Raw genomic sequence first — 20,661 nt, 5'->3', positions numbered from 1 at the left:
TAGACACATATGCTCCGAAAAAGTTTGACAATAAAAACTATGCCGATAAATATAAACCTATAATATCATATATTTCATTGAGAATATAATTTAAAAAACAGAAGCTAGCAAATTGTTTTACCCAGCAAGTATTATAGAAAATACTATATTTAAATATTTTACACATTTCTTCATATCATGTAAATTTTGTGCAATTTTGCACTTTCAAATTTCCTATAGATATATAAGAATCCTCGGCCTACTTATGATTATAATAACTATCAATAGAGAAAGAAAACTCACCGTCACTTATTTTCATTAACGACACAAATTCAAGCACAAATTTCATTTTTGCAAGTACACGAAAATGCAAAGTTATTAACTACTTACTAATTTCGAAACTTAGTCGTTGAAACACGTCATCACCGCTTGAACGCTCGCCTAATTGGCTCGCCATCACCAGCTCGACCAATCGTGTTACCGCCTGAATATAACAGCGAGAAAATATACAACACGAGACTATAACTAATTTGGAATAAATTAATCAATAATAATTTTATTAACTTGATGATAAAAACTTAATAATACGTTAAATTAAATTTTATTATCGCACAATCTATCTTCTATCAGCTATAATTATTGATTATATTACATCAGGACGTGTGTGACTCTTGTATCCTATAACCTATAATTAGTTTTGAAAAGTACAAGGTATTTATTGAAACGTCAAAATGTTACGAAGACAAGCGAGGCTTCGTAGAGAATATCTCTACAGAAAATCCGTTCAAGATAAGTTAAAGAGCATTCAAGAAAAGAAGGAAAAACTTAAACGCAGTCTAGAGCAAAATATACCTATACATCCAGATCTAAGAAAAGATGCTTTGAACATACAAAAACAATTAGCTTGGGAAGATGCTGGACCAGAAATGGCTGTTGCTATTGGAACAGAAATGGGAGGTGTTGTGGGATCTCATGAAGATGACGAATATCATTGGGCTGGAGTTGAAGATCCAAAAATTGTGATTACCACTTCTCGTGACCCAAGTTCCAGATTGAAAATGTTTGTCAAAGAAATGCGTTTGATATTTCCTAATTCTCAAAGAATGAATCGAGGAAACTATGAAATGAAACAATTGATACATGCCTGCAGAGCAAATGACGTTACGGATTTCATAATTGTGCATGAACACAGAGGTGTGCCTGATTCTCTTATTGTTTGTCATCTTCCCTATGGACCTACTGCATATTTCACCATGTCGGACGTTATTATGAGACACGATATTCCTGATATTGGAACCATGTCTGAACAATATCCTCACCTTATATTTCACAATTTCAAAACAAAGTTAGGTGAACGTGTTATGAGTATTTTAAAATATTTATTCCCAGTACCAAAAGAAGATAGCAAAAGAATAATTACTTTTGCCAATCACGATGACTACATATCCTTCAGGCATCACACTTATAAAAAGATTCATGGAAAGGACATCGAACTGGTAGAAGTTGGTCCCAGATTTCAATTAAAATTATATCAAATTAAATTAGGTACTTTGGATGCAGAAGCAGCAGCTGATACGGAATGGGCATTAAGACCTTACATGAATACTAGCCACAAGAGAAGATTTTTATCTAACGAAGATGGATGGCAACAAGAAGATGATATTTAAATTTGTATACATTTCTTTTAATTAATTTTAATGAATTTGATAATGTAAATAATACATTTTTTTATAATATATTCTAGATTTATTATTTTTTTATTATTAGATCTACTAAATTTATTATTCTAAATTCTTATCTTTTTAAATAATGTAAACTATTACTTTTATATCTTGTAAGTTGGAAAGTTTATGCAAGTTTTAGAACAATCTATGTTTTCCACAAAAACTAAAATCAAACACCTGTTTTTAAATTTCGCGCGTTGCGTCCTAAATGCGCAACTCACGCTGCGCAGTGCATTCTGGTTTCCTTCGTAGCAGTTGTTTTTAAAATCGCCATAAAAATAAACAAAGTTTGGGGTTTGAGGAGTAATTTCTGTTGGGAAGAGTGTTGAAGATTTGAACAGATGCATTTGCATCAAAAAAGCAAGAACTTATTAGCGCGTGATGCGCGCCAATGTTCGTAAGCCCGCGAAATCTGAGAAAACGCCGCGGCGCAAGAAGCCTCGAGAGCAACGGAACGACGCTATGGATATGTTCGTGACTCCGAAACGTCAGAAGAATGACGGTGAGATCAGCTTTCACTTTATAGGGAGAGATATTTGGTAGACCAGTTGCTTGTTTGCTCGTATCGCTTGCAGTATTCCGCATGATTTGCGCGCGTTCGTAGCAAATTTATCAATTTCTTTGCAATATTTACTCCAATTTGCGTTTTGGTTACTAGCGCTTTTGTCCGTAGCGGAGAGTCATTAAACTAATGATGTGTACAATTCATTCGTAGTCAGGTTTTTTTAAATTTGAGAAATTTCATGAAACAGAGACAGGCTCCAATGAGAGAACGATTATTACAAAAAACAAACAAACAGATAAAATTTTATTCGAATAAATGACAATTGTCTTGTACTCATAATCTGACGTAATTGTAATACTCGTTATGTTCGTTCCAATATGTAGTATGTTTATGTACATCAGGTATAGAGAAAGTTCTTTGTACTTAAGTGTATGTAGTAAAATTTATGTGACACATAATACGCGTCCACGAGATCTAATAATTGGTATCAGACACATCTAGTTTAAAAAATTTCAAAATATCGATCAAAAATATTATAATTCAAACAAGTATACAGTGAACTACGTTTGGATACCCATGCACACTCTTCGTATAAAGTATATTTGCATAGAAATAATGATCTTGAATCCCAGAAGGTTATGAGAGTGGTAGTTAGATCTTACAAAGTATTTTGGTCCCTTTCTCTTTCTTGGCAAGGTGCAGTCCGCTTTATCTTTCAGATCTAGAGGTCACGGGTATCTCCCGCAGTGGCCGTGTGAGAAAGAAATCTTCCAAACTCGTTGACTTTGAATCGCCAGATGATTTTACGGATAACAAGTACAAACGTCAAAAAGCACAGCAATTACAAAATCAACAATTATTGGACAGATATGATTCCCAACGTATGTCACCAAATCAGTCGATCCAACATGCAAGTAGTGGAAGACAAAGGAAGAATTCAAATTCCAACTCTGGACAGCAAAGAGTTAAACAAGAGACATTGTCAGATAACGAAGGGCAGTCTTCAGGGTCAGAGTCTGATGATCCCTCTGGGTTGAACGAGGATGAAAGATATAGCATGGATTCTGGAAGCGACGATGATGTTGACCCTCTTATGATAGACGATAGAGAAGCAGGTTTTAGAAAGCTTGAACCACCTGGCCAAGAAACACCTTCACAAGCAAATAGTTTGTACATGCTTGAGAAATGTAAGAAAAAGCTAATTATTAAAGATGGCAAAATAATAGGTAGAATGAAGGCACAACGTAAAGACAAAGGGGTATGTACACATGAAAGTTACTAAGGGGATGATTATTTCACAATTCGATGATGTTTTCAGAAAACGAGATTTACCGCGTACATGTTGTGGGCTAAAGAAATTAGGCAAGAGTTACTAGAGCAATGTCCTTATATGGGTATATAAGCTTCACTCTTGTTTCTCCATACTATGTATGGTCAGTTTAGAAAACCGATGCTAATATTATTCGTGAAACGTTGCTTTTTGTAGATTTTGCAGCAATTTCTAAACGGTTAGGAGAACTGTGGGCTACAGTACCAAATCTGGAAAAATATAACTGGCGCAGACGCGCAAAACGCTTGGCAGCAAAACCTCATTCTTTACCTGCAAGTAAAGATGAGCCTGTTTGGAAAATGCCGCCGCCTGCTTCGCGAAAAAAATTCATTAATAAAATTGGTGGGTTTGTTGGTTCTCATGTATACATCATTTTTACGAGTATATCTCTAAAAGTTATATGGTAGTTTATTCATCTTGATTTGCTTCTCGTGCACGCGTATTAGTCAAAAGTCTTTCAAATAATATATCGTTTATATGTTTTATGCCTCTAAGAATTATATAGTAGATGTCTTATTATCATTTGTTTTGTATGCATGCATCTCGTTTAGAGATAGGCAAATCGAACAACACAATAACATTTGTAACATTTTATGTTGTCTTTCTTTGTATTACAGGTAATGGGAAAGAGCAAAAACCTGCTACCTCCAAAAAAACTATTCAACTAGGTCTACCCTCGGTTGTAGGAAATGTTCCGGTATCGCCGCCGTCAAATCGAAGTGGGAAAGATTTAGTTAACGAACCAATGATAGGAACAGGAATGTACAAAGTTGTTGGTACTCAACCTATCGATGTAGCTGCTCATCTCAAGCTTCTCGGTGAGAGTTTAACGATCATCGGTGAACGATTAAAGGAACACGATGGGCAAATAGCGGTATCGGGCAGTTTGTCGGTCTTACTAGATTCTCTACTTTGCGCACTGGGTCCTTTAATTTGCCTAACACAACAGGTACCAGAAACTAATGGAGCTAAACACGAAACACTTTCACAAATGCTCGACAATATTGCGTATCTCATGCCTGGTTTGTAATATATGTAAAAATAATGAAAAAGATAATCTAATAATATACAATGTAAATATATCGATAAATTGAATAGACGTACATAATTGTTAAATGGATTAAGAATAACGAAGAAATGATATAGTTTTGTTTGCTACAAAAGGAGAGAATTTTAAAGTGAAATCTTTGTTATATTTTCTCTGCTTATAAAAGTAAGAAGTTTTATATAAATAATATGTTTGTACAAAAAATTACAATAAACATTTGAATAATTCTATAACTAACTGTACACGAAAAATAACTACAATCACTTATTCATGTGGTAAGACAGGGGGACACGTACAGAATAGATTTTTGTCTCCATATATATCATCTATCCTTCCAACACTCGGCCAAATTTTGTTGCTTCCTTTTACAAATGGCTGTAAATAAATATGAATATAGTTTATTTATTATTCACTCCCTAATGAAAGTCAAGTATAGTCACTTACAGCTGGAAATGCTGCCAATTCTCGTGAGTATGGTCTATCCCATTTACTTGATATTACTTGTTCTTGAGTATGTGGTGCCATTTTCAATGGATTCTTAATAATGTCTAATTTACCACTTTCTATATTATCAATTTCTTGTCGTATATCTACAAAACAAAACTTTTGAATATCTATTGATGTCTTTCTTAAAAGGAAAACAAACATTTTTAGTGAATATATTTAGTATTCTTACGAATCAAAGCATCGCAAAATCTGTCCAATTCTCTTTTGTCCTCGGATTCGGTTGGCTCGATCATTAATGTACCCGCTACGGGCCAGCTCATTGTTGGAGCATGAAAACCATAATCCATTAATCTTTTAGCAATATCTACGGCCTCGATATTTGCCGTTTTCTTGAAATCCCTTATATCCAAAATGAATTCATGCGCTACTAATCCTGTCTTTCCTTTATATAGTGTCTTGTAATACTTTTCCAGTCTTTTACTCATGTAATTTGCGTTTAGAATAGCAACTTGAGTAGCTTTTCTTAACCCGTTTGGACCCATCATTTTAATGTAGGCCCATGAAATTGGTAGAATAGCTGATGATCCGAAAGGAGCAGCTGATACAGCGCCAGTTTGTTTTACGTTGTTATGACCATTACCCGAACAATTAATGACAGGATGAGATGGAAGAAATGGAGCAAGATGCCGTTTCCTATACGTAAAAGTCATCATTTGTATTGCATATTTACATTAGAATATCAAAATAACGTTACTTACACTCCAATAGGACCACTTCCAGGTCCTCCACCGCCATGAGGTATACAGAATGTTTTGTGTAAATTTAGATGCGAAACGTCACTGCCATAATCACCAGGACGACATAGACCAACTTGAGCATTCATGTTAGCACCGTCCAGATACACTTGACCTCCAGCTTCATGAACCATAGCACAAATATCAGCGACGGTCTCCTCAAATACGCCGTTCGTCGACGGATATGTTATCATCAGACAAGACAATGTCTCTCGGTACTTATCGATCATTTCTGTAAGATGTACGATATCCACAGAGCCGTCTTTCTGTATGAGGATAGGCTTCACCTGCATACCGGCCATTTGAGCAGAAGCAGGATTAGTGCCGTGAGCAGAAATGGGAATCAAACAGACTTGTCGATTCTTGTTTTCATTTGACTCATGATAACGTTGTATAGCTCTTAGACCGGCGTATTCACCCTGAGCTCCACTATTCGGTTGAAAACTTATGTTATCATAACCAGTTATAGCGCACAAATCCCGTTCCAGTTCAGCAAATAGCTGTTGATATCCTTTGGTTTGTTCAATAGGTACAAAAGGATGGATATCGGTGAATCCGCGTAGGCTACAGGGCATCATCTCCGTCGTAGAATTCAATTTCATCGTACAGGATCCCTGTTCAAATAGCCGAAAATGTTAACTATGTTGACGATAGTGTAGAATGTATTTTCATATAACCCATTCAATTACCAGTGGTATCATACTATGTACGAGAGATACATCCTTATTCTCTAAGGACTTCATGTAACGAACTATCCTTGTTTCGGATTGATGGCTATTGAATACAGGATGTTGCAAATACGGCGTAGAACGAGCGAAATGGGATTTATTGAGATTTCTTTCTAGGCAAACGTCTTCTCTACACATTTCTTCAACGGTTGTATCCGCACAGAATATTTTAAAGATATCATTTATATCTTGTTCCGTAGTAGTTTCATCAAGAGATATTCCAACTCCGTCCTCGTAATACCTGAAATACATTACTCTCGTGATACCTGTATTTTATTCGTTTACAATATTTTCTGGTAAATTACCTAAAATTGATTTTAAACGCAGTCGCATTTTCTTTTATAATTTTTGAAGGCACTGTAGGTAATAATCTTATAGTGTCAAAAAAGTACTCATTGACCACCTTATTCCCTGCTTTTTCTAAACCTTTTGCTAGGATCAGGCTGAAGAAGTGTACCCTGTTTGCAATATTTCTTATTCCTTCAGGTCCATGATACACAGCATACATCGCAGACATGTTTGCCAGTAGTGCTTGTGCAGTACAAATGTTGCTAGTAGCTTTATCTCTTCTGATATGCTGCTCGCGTGTTTGAAGGGCTAGGCGATATGCATCCAGACCGTTCGAGTCCTTCGTAACACCAATCATCCTTCCCGGCATCAAACGAACTAATCTTTGACGACAAGCGAAGAATCCAGCATGAGGTCCTCCATATCCAAGTGGAACTCCGAAACGTTGGCTGGTACCAACGCATATATCAACTCCAAATTCACTTGGAGGCTTGAGTATGGCCAGCGCCAACAAATCAGCAGCAACGCAAACGAGCGTCTACAATGAAACGCATCAAACGTAATTGAATTTATTTGTTCAAGGATTTCAGATCTGTAAATACATACACCGTCTACGTGTGCCTTCTTCACGACATCTTCGAATGCGTAGATAGATCCAGTTGTGTCAGGATATTGGAATAAGATACCAGCAAAGTCCTTTGAGCTGGTATCAACTCGAAAAATATCTCCGATTTCAAGATCGAGACCCAAAGAAGTAGCACGCGTTGCAATCACGCTGATTGTTTGAGGATGAACTTTGTCAGAAACGAACAGTTTCTTTCTCTTGTTGCTCCTGTGAGCAAGACCCAAAGCTTCGGCCGCCGCAGTACCTTCGTCCAGAAGAGATGCGTTGGCTACTTCCATCCCAGTCAAGTCGCATATCATCGTTTGGTAATTCAACAAACCTTCGAGTCTACCTTGCGAAATTTCTGGTTGATATGGAGTATATTGTGTTGTCCTATAATAGAACTTTTTCAGTTGCTGTAGCCGCGTTAAAATCAGCGATAAATTGCACTCTAAGAAACATACCATCCTGGATTTTCGAATATGTTCCTCATAATGGTGTGAGGAACGCAACAATTATTATATCCCATGCCTATATACGAACGCCATACGTCGTTCTTTTCCGAAATCTGTGTAATCATCTTTAACAATTCGTATTCAGCTAAAATGTAATTATCATTTTATACAATCTGCTCTATCAGAATATTAGGATATATTTAACATTTTAAATGAAAGTATTACAATTAATTTTCAGCTTTCAAAAATCACGTGAATGCTAATCTGACCGCACGAGATTGACCTCTGACCCAAGATACGTTCATTTCACAATGAAAGGCCATCTTATTTATGGAACATAATGAAGCTAATGCATGTTCCAACAGAAAAAACTGTCTCATTTTTTAACACAATTAATTCATCGACTTATTAAAATATTTAACGTGCAAAATTTTCATAAATTATGAATGAATATACTTCAAGAATGTTTGTTACTCATCCACTGTGTTCATTTCAATATCATGGGGTTATCAGTTTACACGTGTTTCATATCAACAGTCGCGTGACTTCACACGTTTCTACGTATCGTAATAGTTTCTTTTTCAACTGCTGTAGTATATCATTTCAAATAAGTTACATATTTTACTTACTGACTGACTGTTCAATCTTTAATTCTTCCTTGTAAAGAATTTTTGCTGGGACCGCAGCGTTTGTTAATTCTTCTAAACTCTATTAAATTAATTAAATAACTTAGTGACTATCTTAAAATAATGTTTCTATTACTAAGTTAAAATACTACCTTGAATCCAATAGTTTCTAACATTTCCAATTGTTCATACTGTCGAGGGCCGATATGTCTAATTTGAAATTCATCTTTTTGCAGAAAAAGTTCACTAACATTTTCTTTTTGTAAGTTATTCAACGTTAATCCATGTGCGTGTCGATACGTATTACGTTTATTCAACAATCTTGTACACTTTGCTAGCTTAAAAAGATATGACATTGTAAATTACAAAATAAAGATTTGATAATAATTAACTATTTTTCTAATAGTAGAATTAAACACTATAATTGCTTGGTAGATTCCAGACAACTAAGGAGTATACTAAAGGAAGCAGAACCTTTATACCCTAAGACTCATCATCTAGTGATGTCATAACTTCTGATTACAGCTTTATCTTTTGTGACCCTAAGTTGCAAAGTATCTTGAACAATATTGGAAAACTACCTTTGCGCATGTAATATGTTACATGTATGTTTACTTTACACTTTATCCAAGCAAATAAGGTTTAATTAAAAAAATTAATACTTATATTTCACATAAATTAAACTTTATTTATGGTAAATTAATTAAGTCAATTATAAAAGCATGTATGTTACAACTAAATATTTTATGAATTTGTTAAGCTACAGGAAACAATTTATTCAATAACAATTAATCGAACACATTTATTTCATAAATTTATCTTTATTTTGTGTAAGAATTTTCGCAGAGGATTTTGCATCTAAGAACAATGATCCTACTTCTTCGATGTCTTCTTTTTTAATTATTGTCCTTTCGTTTACTTTGGCCGTTAATGCTGCAGGAGTTAAAAGTTGCACTACGTATCTAAGCGTTGTTTTTGTACCTAATTCACCGAGAGCTGACAGAGCTTCATCTTCGATTTGCAACCCTTCCGTAGTGGCTCTTAGTTTAACAATTTGTTCTATTTCCTTTCTAGAATATGGAAGCGTTCGTATGATTAACAATCTATCTAAGAGATCAAGAGGTATTCCATGTGGTGATACGATATCTTCAGTTCCTCTGATTATGCAGCGACCACGATTCGTTGCAAAGATAACTATTGGCGCAATTGCGCTTTCAAGTGCACGATGAAGATATGTAAATGTCTCTATATCCAACATGTGTACTTCGTCTATGAATAAAACTCCCGGAACTAATTCCGCAATTCCTTGGTCAATGTATTTATTTACAACTTTATTTATTTCTTTGCGCAATTTATCTGTAATATATTTTAATTTACGTTTAATTTAAAATAAAAATACACGAATATTTCTTAACAATTTCAAATTATGTTACCTGTAATTTCTGTCTTTTTAGGTTTCATTAATTGACCCATCATAGACATAATATCTTGACCTCCTTGTGGTTTGGCATTAGCAACATCCAGATCATGCAATGTTACATCCTGAATGACTTCCTTTTTTTTGTGTACATCACCTTTAGGTAAAGGAACATACTCTTCTGCTTCCAAATCAAATTCAGTAGCAAAATTATCGCTTCTGCCCTGTCTCTTCACAGCACCATTATTTGCCTCAATGTAAATTACATCTCCTGTTTCAACTTTTTCCTTTTGCAAGGACTCGTATATGGAGGGATCTAATTTCAACTGCTTCGTACCTTTAGCTGTTTTTAACCCAATTACTACATGCGATACTGTTTTCCCATATCCACCCATAGGATTTTCTGTTTCAGATGGAGTTAGTTCTGTAACTTCTCCTTCGTATACTTCCTTAGTCTCTTTGATTCTGAGACCAATAGCTCTTCTAAAATTTTCCATCAAAACTTCTGTCTTTTTTATTTCAGAACTATAGACTTCCGAGCCTACCATGGGACAGAATGGTACTTTGTTACCTAACTCTTGAGCGATAGCTAATGCAATTGCAGTTTTTCCAGTGCCAGGGGGACCAGCTAATAGCACTGCTCTACCAGCCATTTTCTTTGATTTTATCATGTCAACTACTACCCCAGCTGCCTAAAACACATATAATAAGGAAAAATCGTTCTTATAAGCGCCTTTTTAACATTGTACCAAAACAAAATTCTCATACGAAAGTATTTGATTTTAAAAATTAATTATTAGCATCGGTATATTTCAACAAAAAGATGTTCAAAACTATTTTTATTATTTTTTTTTATTTATTGATATGCGAATAATTCTAACCTCACGAGCCTCCTCTTGGCCGACAAGACCTGCTGCAGCTTGTATTGCAACTCCATTTTCATCAAGACCCAATCCTTTTATGTGTGTATGAGCTGATATTCTTTGAGTCTTTGCGGTACTTTTTACCTCTTCGATTTTCATTTTTCTTGTAAATACAAAGATCTTAATACCAGAAAGCACGTTGCATATATACTTGTTTGATTGATACAACGTCTACCCCCACTACATTGAATCGTCATGGCAACAAAGTTTCAGGGATTGGCACATAGGGAACGTTACTAATTGGAGACGTTAAAATTCATAGTACCGCGAAAATTAAATCTTTTCTCTAGAACTCTAAATCTCATTTCCATTTAACTAATTAATAATAACAACATAATACTGAATCAATTAAAAATTGCATGAATGAGTGAAAAATTTATGAAATATATCGTACGAAGTATGTAATGAATATTATTATAAATATATATTATAAATATATATGGTTGGTAGAATACCAGAGAGGAAGTTCCTCTCTAATATTACATTGACGATCTCCCTATTTATCTCTGCTCCGAGTCAACTTATATGAAGGTCGCGATTAATTCTCTTCCTCAACAATAGATGTCTTATAAACGCATCATTTTCTCCAAAGTGCTCGCATAGATAGTCAGTTTCTATATAAAGATGTTATAAGACATGAGCTATTGGGTCCGATACACCTGGCACAATATTCGAGCAAGTTCATATAACTTAAAAGTTTTCCCATTGATTTGACATCGTTGAGTTGTGTTCCTTCACAGACACCACAAGTTCCTAGGTGTGACGTTGACCTCTCCTTTTGGTCTATGTTATCTTTTTTTTTTAATTTTTATCTCTCAATAGATATATTCTATTTATTAAAAAAATTAAAATAACAAGGAAAATGAAAACTATGTAATCAGGCAATTTAATCTCTATTAAATCGTATATGAATAGTCATACAAAATCATATTTTATACAATGGTTTTCTCTCTTTGTCCTCACAATCTGGTACTATGACCTGAGTATCCTTCATCTGAAATAGAAATTTTATTTGTAAACTACTCTTTGTAATGTTCTATGCTTATAAATTTATTGTATTCACCTTAACATGGGCATACAAAATAATGCCAACCAAGGTTAAAGATATACCAATTACTTGATTTATGGCCAGTGTTTCGTGGAAAATTAACGAACCACCTAAAAGTAATAGGCAGAATTTGGAATGTCCTACCATATTATAGCTAATTAATAAATAAGGAATAATAAGAAAAATAAAGTATAATAAGATGTTAGATCTCTTGTTTCATAAAGTAGTGTGGAAGGATACGTTAATGGAGATGTTTTTCCAATTATCCAATAGGAAGTTAAGTTAACAAAAAATGCTATTATAGATGATAGTACAACCATGACCTACAAAAAAGGGACACTCAATTATTTAATTCTATTCCTTTGCAAATCCAATGAACAATATTCTTTGACATAACTATATCTACAAGTGACCAACTTCTTGTAAATGTTTGTTCTATAGGCTCTAAAAATGGCACAATACAGAATAACATAACAGCAGATAGGGGTGCTTGATAATATAACAATTGCATTGGATCCATTTGAAACTCTCTTTGCTTTATATTTACCATCTAGAAACATTAAGATATTTTAAGTAGTTAAATTTAATAAGTGCTGTATAAAGAATATAAGCCATACCACTTGGTATAAGGATGTTACAAATACTCCCATGGTAGCATATACTGTTCCGATAATATTAAATTTTATATCATAGCAAAAATTAATTACTACTCCTAATATAATAGGAATTAATGTTAATTTAACAAGTATACTAAATTTTTTATTATAAAATATTATTTGCATTATTATCACACAAGGTGTAGTTAGCATTTTAGCTACTTGATAAGTTCCAACAGTATTGTGAGCTAAACTTAAATTTGTTAACATAACAAATCCACAAAATGTCATTGCAATTAAAAGCATTTCTTTAATCGCAATATCTTTTATACAAAATACATCAAACTTTTCACAAATTGTTAATCCGATAGAAGTAATAACAAAGTGTATCATAGATAACGTAATGTTTGGAAAACCAGTATGAACGTAGAGCCATTTATTCAATAATACAATTACAATGGAAAAGAATATATTCAGTATCAAATAAAATGCCGTGATCATTTTTTTATTCATGTCTTTTTTTCACTGTTTTATATTATTAATATATAATCGGTAAGCTAGTTGTTATTGGTTATGTTTTATGCGACAATGATACTTTATGCATCTTAATTTTGATAACAGGTCTAATCAAATCCATTACATCGTTATTCGTATCGTAAATTTTTTTCATTTATATTTATTTTTTATAAGCATCATTTTGATCGAATTTTTCGTAAAATACATCATCGTTTAAAATTTCGATATGTACCGGGAAAAACACTGAATTATGCAAATTAGCAACAAAAGGTAAAGTCGAGGGCGCCAAACTGAGAAGCGCGAAGCGTGAAGAAGCGTGACACTCGGTGCACCGATGTTTGATGCCCGCTAAAATTTTGAGCAATAGTGCAATATGATTTAAAAGTTAAATTGACATAATACTTATTCATAAACAAAGTAAAAAATGGAAGAATTTCCTTTGGGATATCGAGAAGTTGTGCCTGATCAAACTGTACCAGAGAAATGGAACGAAATCACGTTGAACACGGGTATGTAACCATAACCTTTTTAGTTTCGCGGAACACACGAAATTATTCTTTCAAAAATAATTTAAAATCAATTTCTTTATTGTATATCAAAGATACTTATTTTCCATTTATGAAAGCATGTATTAATTATGAGAATGTTACGCTTTAAACCGTATAAATTGAATTCCTAACCTTATTTTTCAAATAGAAAATAGTTATACAGTATCTGTCTCTGTAATTATATTATTTTATAGGCGGAAGCCAAAGTACCTTACAGGACATAAAAGTTCCAGAGAGAGCAGGGGGCTATTCATACAATGATGGCTCGAAATATTTTACACGGAATCGATTTATTTATTGGCGTATTTGTCATGATGTACTTGAGTTGGTTGAACATAGTCTAGATATTAATTTAGCCAACTGTAGAGTAAGATATAAGTTTACAGATACACCTATTTTGGATGGCATTTCTATACATGAAACAATTAATTCAGTCATTATATTAATAGCAACTGTTTCTAGTGTTCATAAGTTATCATTTCCTCATCCTGAAAGAATTCATAAAAATGTAAGTAGCTTCCAGATGATAATAATTGAATATTGTATGATTTTAGATATTACATTAACAAATTGTTATTTTATAGGAACACTCATTAAGTACATATAAGGATTTAGGTACACAGTCAATATTTAGCGAAATGTCTGCACAGAATGTGAAAAGAACTAAGGAAGATCCACATATGTTTCATGTTATCACAAATGCAGGAACTACAAGTTAGTAATTCGTGACAGAATTTAAAAAATAACATTTTTTAAATATAGTATCCACAGCAATTATCTTAATTTTTTCCTTTTTTCTTTTATAGATTCTCCAGTTCCTCATGCAGCTGCATCATGGCTTATTCCACCACAAGAAGCACTGTTTGCTCTTGCTTATAATTCTGGAACTATACTTCTCCTGAGGCTAGATACAAAAACTGGCCTTGTGCACAGCAGTGAATTAAAACAAGATTCAATAGTGCCAAGATTTCTTAGTGGTATTGCAACTGCTTTCAGAGGACGCAATTCTGAAGCCCATGTGGCTATGTCATTAACAATACATAGTTGTGAAAGTGATACGTATCTGTTTGCATTGTGTCGTGAAGGTAATATCCGTATGTGGTCTTGTAACAAAGCTCAATGCGTAGCTGTGACTGATACAGCGATAGATAATCGCATTGCTTCGCAAGGTGCACAGGGCCATACATTAAGAAAAGCATTGGGTCCTAATAATGAATTATACTTGGGAACTTTTTTAAAATTTAGTACTAGGTGTGAATTTAGTATTTTAAAGCCAATTCAAGATAATGGGATGTTTAAATTTGTTAGATTATGTACCAAGTTCGCACAAGATGTATGTACTATTCACATTTATTCATATTGATTACAAATTAGTTGCCATTTAAAACAACTTTTATATGTATTAATCTTTACAGCAACATTTAGTTGACTTTTTCTTTACCACTACTCGATTATGGGCTGTTTGGAGAACCACTGATATGGATACAGTTGAAGTAACGCATGCTCAATTATCATTGAGCGGTGGACGCGTTAACTCTGAATGGGAAGCTGCGATTCTAGAACAAATGCCAGACAGAGACTACATTCTTAGTGATGCTGATACTGATCCAAGACAAGCATATATCAATTACATTTTTCACCCTGGTCAGTTCTCTTTGGCAGATATAACAAAAGCACTGAACATATACAAAAGATCTAATTTTTTGGAAGATAAAATTCTTTCTGCTGCGGAATTGAAAGAACGCGTGTGTATTGCGGTAGAAGCTGAGATACAAGCTGAAATTATGGATTACGAACTTATGGATGAAGATTATTTAGAAATTGCCAATCGTTGTTGGTCAAAATTTTATTCTTGGGTTATACAGTATCATGCCAATAGTACAAGGCCAGTGGGATTGTTGTTACTGCCTAGCGTTTATGGAGTAGTTTTACTTAAAAAGTCGTGCTTCTCGCTTTTGAGACCAATGGAAGCTTTAGAATATTTAATGTTTTGTAATGAAAGATCATATACATCCCGATTCAAAACAACGCCGGTTTTATCACAAGACGAAGATATATGTCAGGATCTTATTACTTTAATGTCAGCATTAGTACTATTAGAAGAACAATTATCCGAAGAAACTAAAACAGCGGTAAAGAGAGAGCTGTATCATTTAAAAAGTCCAGACACTATTATCGATGATTTATTGTCAAAACTGATGTTGGAGTCGGAAGAACCGATTAGTAACTTTGTCACGCATCATCTTAGCTGTCACAAATTATCAAATGTTAGAGATATATCCAGCGCTATGGCAATGTTGCTAGAAACATTAACATATGATCTTGGACAACCAAACAAAGTACATCTTAATGATAATCATGATGCCTCGATACTCTTACTCAATATAAATCACTTTTTTAGTAGTCACTTAGGCATCTCGGCAATATCGAAAAGTGTAGCACAAATAACACAATTGAGATTCGCGATCTGCAGAAATTTATTAATTTTGCAACAAATGATACTACTACGACCTGAATTATTTGATTCACGATCATTACATTCCATAAAATCATCATTAGCACCTAAGACAGTTGTGTTAATGCAAGCTTATTATGTTGTGACGTGGATATGTGAATCCACAGCATTACCAATGCCTGTACAATCTCTATTAGATTCTAGTGTTCAGCGTCTAGCATTATTGAAACTTGTTGATTCGAGAGCAAATATAGGATTCAAGCAACATCGATCTTCATCATTATTAGAATTATTTATAGAAAAGAGTGGTGCAAAACATGCTCATAATTTGATGGCTCATACAAATTTAGATGCGACTAGTTTAATTCCATGGCATTATGGGATGTTAACGCATATTACTTTTATCGCACAGCTCGTGTATCCTTTCATAAAACTATCGATTTATTTATGCACGTGCGTATTTATAAGTTATATACGTGGTATACGTTTCTTTTTTGTCTTAAAATTTCTATATATTTCCTTAATAAAAAATATATTAGATGGCCGAGATCGGGAAATTTTATCTTCCCCGAATGGCTATTGTCTAGTTGTCAGTTCTTGCTGGTTCAAGAGTATGTGAGGCTTCTGAATACATGGTGCGAGTGGAACAGTGCATCGAGAAAATTTATATTAGCAGTTGCGTTGCTTGAAATGGGAGAAGCGCATAAAGCTTGCGATCATTTCCTTCGAGCTTCTAGAGGAATTTTGACAGATGAATTTTTAGCTGATGCCTTACTCGAATCTAGCGTACTATCCGAAAATAGTTCGTTAATTCAGTATTACTTGAAAGTTATTAAATTATTTGAGGAACATAATGCTTCCGACTGTATCATAGAGCTCGCTGAAACAGCTATATTAATGGCTGATAAAGATGATCCTAATTTGCCAACACTTCACTCAATAGTATTCATGCAACATTTGAACCTGGGTCACCATATAAAAGCTTACAATTGCTTGAATTCGAATCCGGATGTTGCACGTAGAGTAGATTGTTTGAGACAATTGGTAGTGACTCTCTTTGAACGTAAAAAGTTAATAGATTTAATTTCATTTCCGTATGTCGATATGTATGAAGATTTAGAGAGAATAGTAGAAGGTAGGGCCAGGAGTGTGGACCTCATAGAAAATAATTACTACAATTTTTTATATAGCTTTCACATAGATAAAGGGAACATGCGGAAAGGTATTACTTTAACTTATTATAAAATCAGTGTTAAACCTTTTTTCATACAGTAATTGATTTGTTTTACAGCTGCGTCAGTGATGTACGAGCAAGCTATGCGATTAAGTCAAGAATCACAATCTGTTGCGATCGTATCAAGGCAAGCTCAGTGCTTGTTAGCTTGTATTAATGCATTACATCTTGTCTCTGAAAAGTATAGATGGATCGTTAGGCCTGTAATTGATCAGAACTATTTGGAGGAAATGGATTATGAAGTACAAACGAGAAGAAGCATCAGTAACGAAGATATTTTGCATTATAAAATAAAAAAACAAGTCGAAGTTCTTGAATTAAATGATATAAAAAGGGAATACTACATTGTGGATGCAAGATTGAAAGTATCGAAAATAAATTCGGAGTTGCATATTGTTTCACATGCTGGACCCTCGGAGCTTATTATTATACTACCAACTATTGGATTATACACGACAGCGTTGCATTTATGCGATGAATTTAAAGTTAATAAAAGTTCCGTGCTTGAAAGTCTTGCTTCACAGTGTATACGTTTAAGTCGAGGAGAAGATCCAAACGCATGGGACTGGCTTATTCAAAACGATATATTTGACATTGGTTTATCGAATACAAATATTACAAACACCGCTTGGAGATTGTTAGAATATTTAACGTTGAAGCATGAAAAAGATAGATACAGTGAATTGCATAAAGCAGTCACTCGGAAATTACTTCAAGAAGGAGCGTTTATACCTCAATGGTTATTGATATCATACAAGGTAAATAATTTTTTAATCATTATATCATATTGTATAATATATTGTTATATTATATTGTATAGTAAAAGATCACTTGGTATTTACTATAGAAACGAAATGCTGCCGAACTTCTTCGTCTTATGTTAAATGCTGGTAGAATATTAGAAGCTAGCGAGTTAGGAGTTGAATACATTAATGCTGTTATGGGTGATGGTAAAGAAAATTTCGGTCTTAAAACGCACTTAACATCCGTAACTACACCAGTTTGGTTGCCACTTAACATTTTAGAAGTACTATTATATGAATTAAAAGAAGTCAAAGAGAATCCTACCTTTTCCGAGGTACGTAATTTTCCTATTATATACATGTATTTTTTTCACAAAAACATTAATAGAAATATTAATACCAATTTTAGAGCTATCAAAGATTACAAGGAGCATTACAAAGCTACGAACAGAAAGTGATAAGGGTGTCAAAGGATATGATTGAAATAAAATTAAGTAACAAGAATTGCTAGTAGTAAGTAGAGTACTTATATTAGTGGTTGATGAAATAATACTTTGTTTTTCTATTATAAAAATATATACATATTATAAAAATATTTAATATGTGCGGATGTGTGTGTAATTGTCTCCGCTGATGATACAACTATCTTTACACTAGTCTTTATCTATAATGTTTTAGGAAAATCTATACTATAAAAGATAAAATTTTATGTCACATATTTGGAACAATAATATTAGAGATTGTCAAGCATAAATCGGTGCATGACTAATTGATATCACCGTCGTAAATACAATAATAACGCCAAGAATCGCTGCGACAATCACGGCAACCATTTGTGGACATCTTTTGAACAAAACCTGAAATAATTGTAAATTTAAAATGACCGTCATTTATGAATATAATTTATAACAATTGATTATTTTGTTACGAATATATGAGAAACTATGAACAGAATATTACCATCAAAATAACTATCAAAGCAAGAACGAAAATTGTTCCGGCAGGTAGAAGAAAAGATGCTGCCCAATAATGTCTCTGTATTTCGGGATCTAAAGAAAATCATGAACAACTTGTGGTAACAAAGTTATGAAAGAGAAATTAACTTCTTAAAACTGTGTAAAGATACAATATCGGAACTTATTAATCTTTATCCTATATGAAGATATCTCACCATTGCGCCAATGAGTTTTATATACTTCGTAAGGAGGTATGCGAATTCTCCTTATGATACTCTTATTTGCTATAATTACAGAATCACGGAGATTTTGCGTATCTACAGATCGTGCTCCACTTGCGAACCAGTCTCCTACAATGTACATAGTTATTATAACAAGTTTTATCTCTATTTTCGCGTGCTCAAAACGTTAATGTAAATGCAATTAAGAAAGCAGGTTCGGTTCTATATAACTATAATCCAATATCAACATTTCGCGTCAATAAAAAGCCATTATTTGTACTACAGTATACGAGTGCCAACAATAATAATTATTGTATATTGTAGAATTAGTTAGGATATACATATTTGGGGACAAAGAATTACTATCATATTCCTCAAGCTGTTTCTATAAAACTGATTTTTATATTTGTAATCATAATTAGCTGTATTTCACCTCGTTTATTATTCCAACAATGCCTATTACACTGATATTTTTATTTAATTTGTTGTAATAGTCTGTGGTCTTACTAAGCTACTAAGAGGTAAATACAAATTTATAGTAGCTGTTCACCATAAAATAAAATACTTTTATATAATTTATAATAAAAATGTATTCAACATGTTGGAAATAGTATAACTACATTTGTATAAACTGGTGTTTTTATGTAGAATATTTTTTACATTAAATTTTTCGTTAAACTTTGTTACTAAACACGAAAAAAACACTAGTTTATAGATAGGTACATCTACTTTCATATGTGTTAACAGTGTATGTATTCGCGTATAAGTTAGATTTTAAGTACTATTATTTTATTGATGTTTTATGTAAAACATGCCGTGTTTAAGTTTTTAAAAACTAAATTTATTAGCTTATAAATGAGTACATACAATAAAATGTTAATGTGTGTTAGCAATACTTACCCCAAATCATAAACATTATTGCATATTAAGTACAACAGTTCAATGACCTGAGTGTATCTTTTGATTTGTAAAAACTGCTGAGTTTGATTCCTTCAAACACAATTTTCTACTTCGCGCAAGAAAATTGAATGTATTTTATTTACGTTTCACAATTGGGATAAACGAATGAATAATTAAATCGTAATTCTAATGATAAAGATAATTAAGAAAAACGGAAGATGATTAAAGCTATGTTATGTCAACAAACTTACATAGTAGAAGTTTTATAAAAGCTTATACGATTGTAAAATGTTAAATAAATCAAATAAAACAACTATAATATTATTATTTTATTTATATTATTACTAATATAAAATGAGAATTAACATTACAATATGTGCAAAACTCGTACATTAAATTATCTCGAGGTTCACAGATAATGCATATACAGGGTGTATAAAGAATAATTTTGAGTAAACGACGCAATATACGCGTGAAGAATACACACGCGTCTGAATTACATTTCTATAAAGAAATTATTAATTTAAATTAATTTCTATAAAGAAATTAAAAACTAAATAAAAAAACGTTCGAGCT

The 20,661-nt window shown here is 33.2% G+C and overlaps 6 protein-coding genes and 1 long non-coding RNA gene across 15 annotated transcripts; 3 read left to right on the top strand and 4 right to left on the bottom strand.

Annotated features, from left to right (window-relative positions):
- The first annotated feature begins 465 nt into the window (after positions 1–465).
- Positions 466–4,819, top strand: LOC122576245 (HMG box-containing protein 4). Of its 4 annotated transcripts, none has more exons than XM_043746243.1 (5): positions 1,717–2,205; positions 2,928–3,466; positions 3,527–3,602; positions 3,695–3,880; positions 4,225–4,819. In XM_043746243.1, exons 1-5 carry the CDS (start codon positions 2,085–2,087, stop codon positions 4,566–4,568), a joined length of 1,266 nt encoding a protein of 421 aa, XP_043602178.1. In that variant the 5' UTR covers positions 1,717–2,084; the 3' UTR covers positions 4,569–4,819. The 4 variants fall into 4 exon arrangements, 3 of the variants coding, with proteins under 3 accessions (XP_043602178.1, XP_043602177.1, XP_043602176.1); XM_043746242.1 differs by having other exon boundaries at positions 1,723–2,205; positions 2,934–3,466; positions 4,156–4,819; XM_043746241.1 differs by having other exon boundaries at positions 1,724–2,205; positions 4,156–4,819.
- On the bottom strand, positions 4,734–9,014 carry LOC122576243 (glycine dehydrogenase (decarboxylating), mitochondrial). The gene is made up of 10 exons (XM_043746238.1): positions 8,681–9,014; positions 8,532–8,610; positions 7,912–8,047; positions 7,450–7,840; positions 6,861–7,381; positions 6,517–6,796; positions 5,792–6,441; positions 5,263–5,726; positions 5,031–5,176; positions 4,734–4,961 (listed from the first exon to the last, which is right to left on the bottom strand). Exons 1-10 carry the CDS (start codon positions 8,882–8,884, stop codon positions 4,851–4,853), a joined length of 2,982 nt encoding a protein of 993 aa, XP_043602173.1. The 5' UTR covers positions 8,885–9,014; the 3' UTR covers positions 4,734–4,850.
- On the top strand, positions 7,646–8,519 carry LOC122576246. Its single transcript, XR_006319682.1, has 3 exons — positions 7,646–7,773; positions 7,861–8,054; positions 8,141–8,519. It is a non-coding gene; the product is annotated as an uncharacterized LOC122576246 (long non-coding RNA).
- Positions 9,015–9,190: 176 nt separating the features above from the next.
- On the bottom strand, positions 9,191–11,056 carry LOC122576244 (ruvB-like 1). The gene is made up of 3 exons (XM_043746239.1): positions 10,827–11,056; positions 9,962–10,637; positions 9,191–9,884 (listed from the first exon to the last, which is right to left on the bottom strand). Exons 1-3 carry the CDS (start codon positions 10,965–10,967, stop codon positions 9,331–9,333), a joined length of 1,371 nt encoding a protein of 456 aa, XP_043602174.1. The 5' UTR covers positions 10,968–11,056; the 3' UTR covers positions 9,191–9,330.
- A 689-nt stretch (positions 11,057–11,745) lies between these two features.
- LOC122576254 (solute carrier family 35 member E3-like) lies at positions 11,746–13,034 on the bottom strand. 3 transcript variants are annotated; one of them, XM_043746269.1, is made up of 5 exons: positions 12,534–13,034; positions 12,314–12,466; positions 12,157–12,239; positions 11,932–12,070; positions 11,746–11,862 (listed from the first exon to the last, which is right to left on the bottom strand). In XM_043746269.1, exons 1-5 carry the CDS (start codon positions 13,023–13,025, stop codon positions 11,794–11,796), a joined length of 936 nt encoding a protein of 311 aa, XP_043602204.1. In that variant the 5' UTR covers positions 13,026–13,034; the 3' UTR covers positions 11,746–11,793. The 3 variants fall into 3 exon arrangements, with proteins under 3 accessions (XP_043602204.1, XP_043602206.1, XP_043602205.1); XM_043746271.1 differs by having other exon boundaries at positions 12,464–12,466; XM_043746270.1 differs by having other exon boundaries at positions 11,847–11,862; positions 11,932–12,056.
- Positions 13,035–13,396: 362 nt separating this feature from the next.
- On the top strand, positions 13,397–18,924 carry LOC122576253 (nuclear pore complex protein Nup160 homolog). Of its 2 annotated transcripts, none has more exons than XM_043746266.1 (10): positions 13,397–13,537; positions 13,771–14,084; positions 14,161–14,290; positions 14,383–14,909; positions 14,992–16,448; positions 16,571–17,253; positions 17,323–18,023; positions 18,113–18,343; positions 18,418–18,521; positions 18,687–18,924. In XM_043746266.1, the coding sequence occupies exons 1-9, from the start codon at positions 13,453–13,455 to the stop codon at positions 18,517–18,519; spliced, it is 4,230 nt and encodes a 1,409-aa protein (XP_043602201.1). In that variant the 5' UTR covers positions 13,397–13,452; the 3' UTR covers positions 18,520–18,521; positions 18,687–18,924. The 2 variants fall into 2 exon arrangements, with proteins under 2 accessions (XP_043602201.1, XP_043602203.1); XM_043746268.1 differs by lacking the exon at positions 13,397–13,537 and having other exon boundaries at positions 13,775–13,892; positions 13,963–14,084.
- Positions 18,689–20,502, bottom strand: LOC122576255. 3 transcript variants are annotated; one of them, XM_043746272.1, is made up of 4 exons: positions 20,086–20,495; positions 19,180–19,314; positions 18,969–19,057; positions 18,689–18,865 (listed from the first exon to the last, which is right to left on the bottom strand). In XM_043746272.1, exons 1-4 carry the CDS (start codon positions 20,099–20,101, stop codon positions 18,752–18,754), a joined length of 354 nt encoding a protein of 117 aa, XP_043602207.1. In that variant the 5' UTR covers positions 20,102–20,495; the 3' UTR covers positions 18,689–18,751. The 3 variants fall into 3 exon arrangements, 1 of the variants encoding a protein (XP_043602207.1); XR_006319683.1 differs by lacking the exons at positions 18,689–18,865; positions 18,969–19,057 and having other exon boundaries at positions 19,182–19,314; positions 19,619–20,502; XR_006319684.1 differs by lacking the exons at positions 18,689–18,865; positions 18,969–19,057 and having other exon boundaries at positions 19,182–19,314; positions 19,806–20,502.
- Between the last annotated feature and the right edge of the window lie 159 nt (positions 20,503–20,661).

The sequence above is a fragment of the Bombus pyrosoma genome, linkage group LG16, assembly GCF_014825855.1.
Source record: "Bombus pyrosoma isolate SC7728 linkage group LG16, ASM1482585v1, whole genome shotgun sequence".
Lineage (NCBI taxonomy): Eukaryota > Metazoa > Arthropoda > Insecta > Hymenoptera > Apidae > Bombus > Bombus pyrosoma.
Note: the sequence above shows the minus strand (reverse complement) of the source record. Positions and strands in the feature narration are given on the sequence as shown.

What these genes read in the sequence shown, in the direction of transcription:
- LOC122576253 (XM_043746266.1), top strand. Translation starts at nt 13,453, where the DNA reads ATGGAAGAATTTCCTTTGGGATATCGAGAAGTTGTGCCTGATCAAACT. An exon ending in CTGAAAGAATTCATAAAAAT is followed by an intron (nt 14,085 to 14,160) that starts GTAAGTAGCTTC and finishes GTTATTTTATAG; the next exon opens with GAACACTCATTAAGTACATA. An exon ending in ACTTTTATCGCACAGCTCGT is followed by an intron (nt 16,449 to 16,570) that starts GTATCCTTTCAT and finishes AAAATATATTAG; the next exon opens with ATGGCCGAGATCGGGAAATT.
- LOC122576245 (XM_043746241.1), top strand. Translation starts at nt 2,085, where the DNA reads ATGCGCGCCAATGTTCGTAAGCCCGCGAAATCTGAGAAAACGCCGCGG. An exon ending in AGAGCAATGTCCTTATATGG is followed by an intron (nt 3,603 to 3,694) that starts GTATATAAGCTT and finishes TGCTTTTTGTAG; the next exon opens with ATTTTGCAGCAATTTCTAAA. An exon ending in AAAATTCATTAATAAAATTG is followed by an intron (nt 3,881 to 4,155) that starts GTGGGTTTGTTG and finishes TTTGTATTACAG; the next exon opens with GTAATGGGAAAGAGCAAAAA.
- LOC122576255 (XM_043746272.1), bottom strand. An exon ending in TAAAACTCATTGGCGCAATG is followed by an intron (nt 19,058 to 19,179) that starts GTGAGATATCTT and finishes GATTTTCTTTAG; the next exon opens with ATCCCGAAATACAGAGACAT. An exon ending in CTTTGATAGTTATTTTGATG is followed by an intron (nt 18,866 to 18,968) that starts GTAATATTCTGT and finishes CAATTATTTCAG; the next exon opens with GTTTTGTTCAAAAGATGTCC.
- LOC122576244 (XM_043746239.1), bottom strand. Translation starts at nt 10,967, where the DNA reads ATGAAAATCGAAGAGGTAAAAAGTACCGCAAAGACTCAAAGAATATCA. An exon ending in GCCAAGAGGAGGCTCGTGAG is followed by an intron (nt 10,638 to 10,826) that starts GTTAGAATTATT and finishes TATGTGTTTTAG; the next exon opens with GCAGCTGGGGTAGTAGTTGA. An exon ending in TAAAAAGACAGAAATTACAG is followed by an intron (nt 9,885 to 9,961) that starts GTAACATAATTT and finishes AATATATTACAG; the next exon opens with ATAAATTGCGCAAAGAAATA.
- LOC122576254 (XM_043746269.1), bottom strand. Translation starts at nt 13,025, where the DNA reads ATGAATAAAAAAATGATCACGGCATTTTATTTGATACTGAATATATTC. An exon ending in GTTGGTCACTTGTAGATATA is followed by an intron (nt 12,240 to 12,313) that starts GTTATGTCAAAG and finishes CCTTTTTTGTAG; the next exon opens with GTCATGGTTGTACTATCATC. An exon ending in GGAAAAACATCTCCATTAAC is followed by an intron (nt 12,071 to 12,156) that starts GTATCCTTCCAC and finishes TTTATTAATTAG; the next exon opens with CTATAATATGGTAGGACATT.
- LOC122576243 (XM_043746238.1), bottom strand. Translation starts at nt 8,884, where the DNA reads ATGTCATATCTTTTTAAGCTAGCAAAGTGTACAAGATTGTTGAATAAA. An exon ending in AAAGATTGAACAGTCAGTCA is followed by an intron (nt 8,048 to 8,531) that starts GTAAGTAAAATA and finishes ATTACATTTTAG; the next exon opens with CTGAATACGAATTGTTAAAG. An exon ending in ATATTCGAAAATCCAGGATG is followed by an intron (nt 7,841 to 7,911) that starts GTATGTTTCTTA and finishes GTTCTATTATAG; the next exon opens with GACAACACAATATACTCCAT.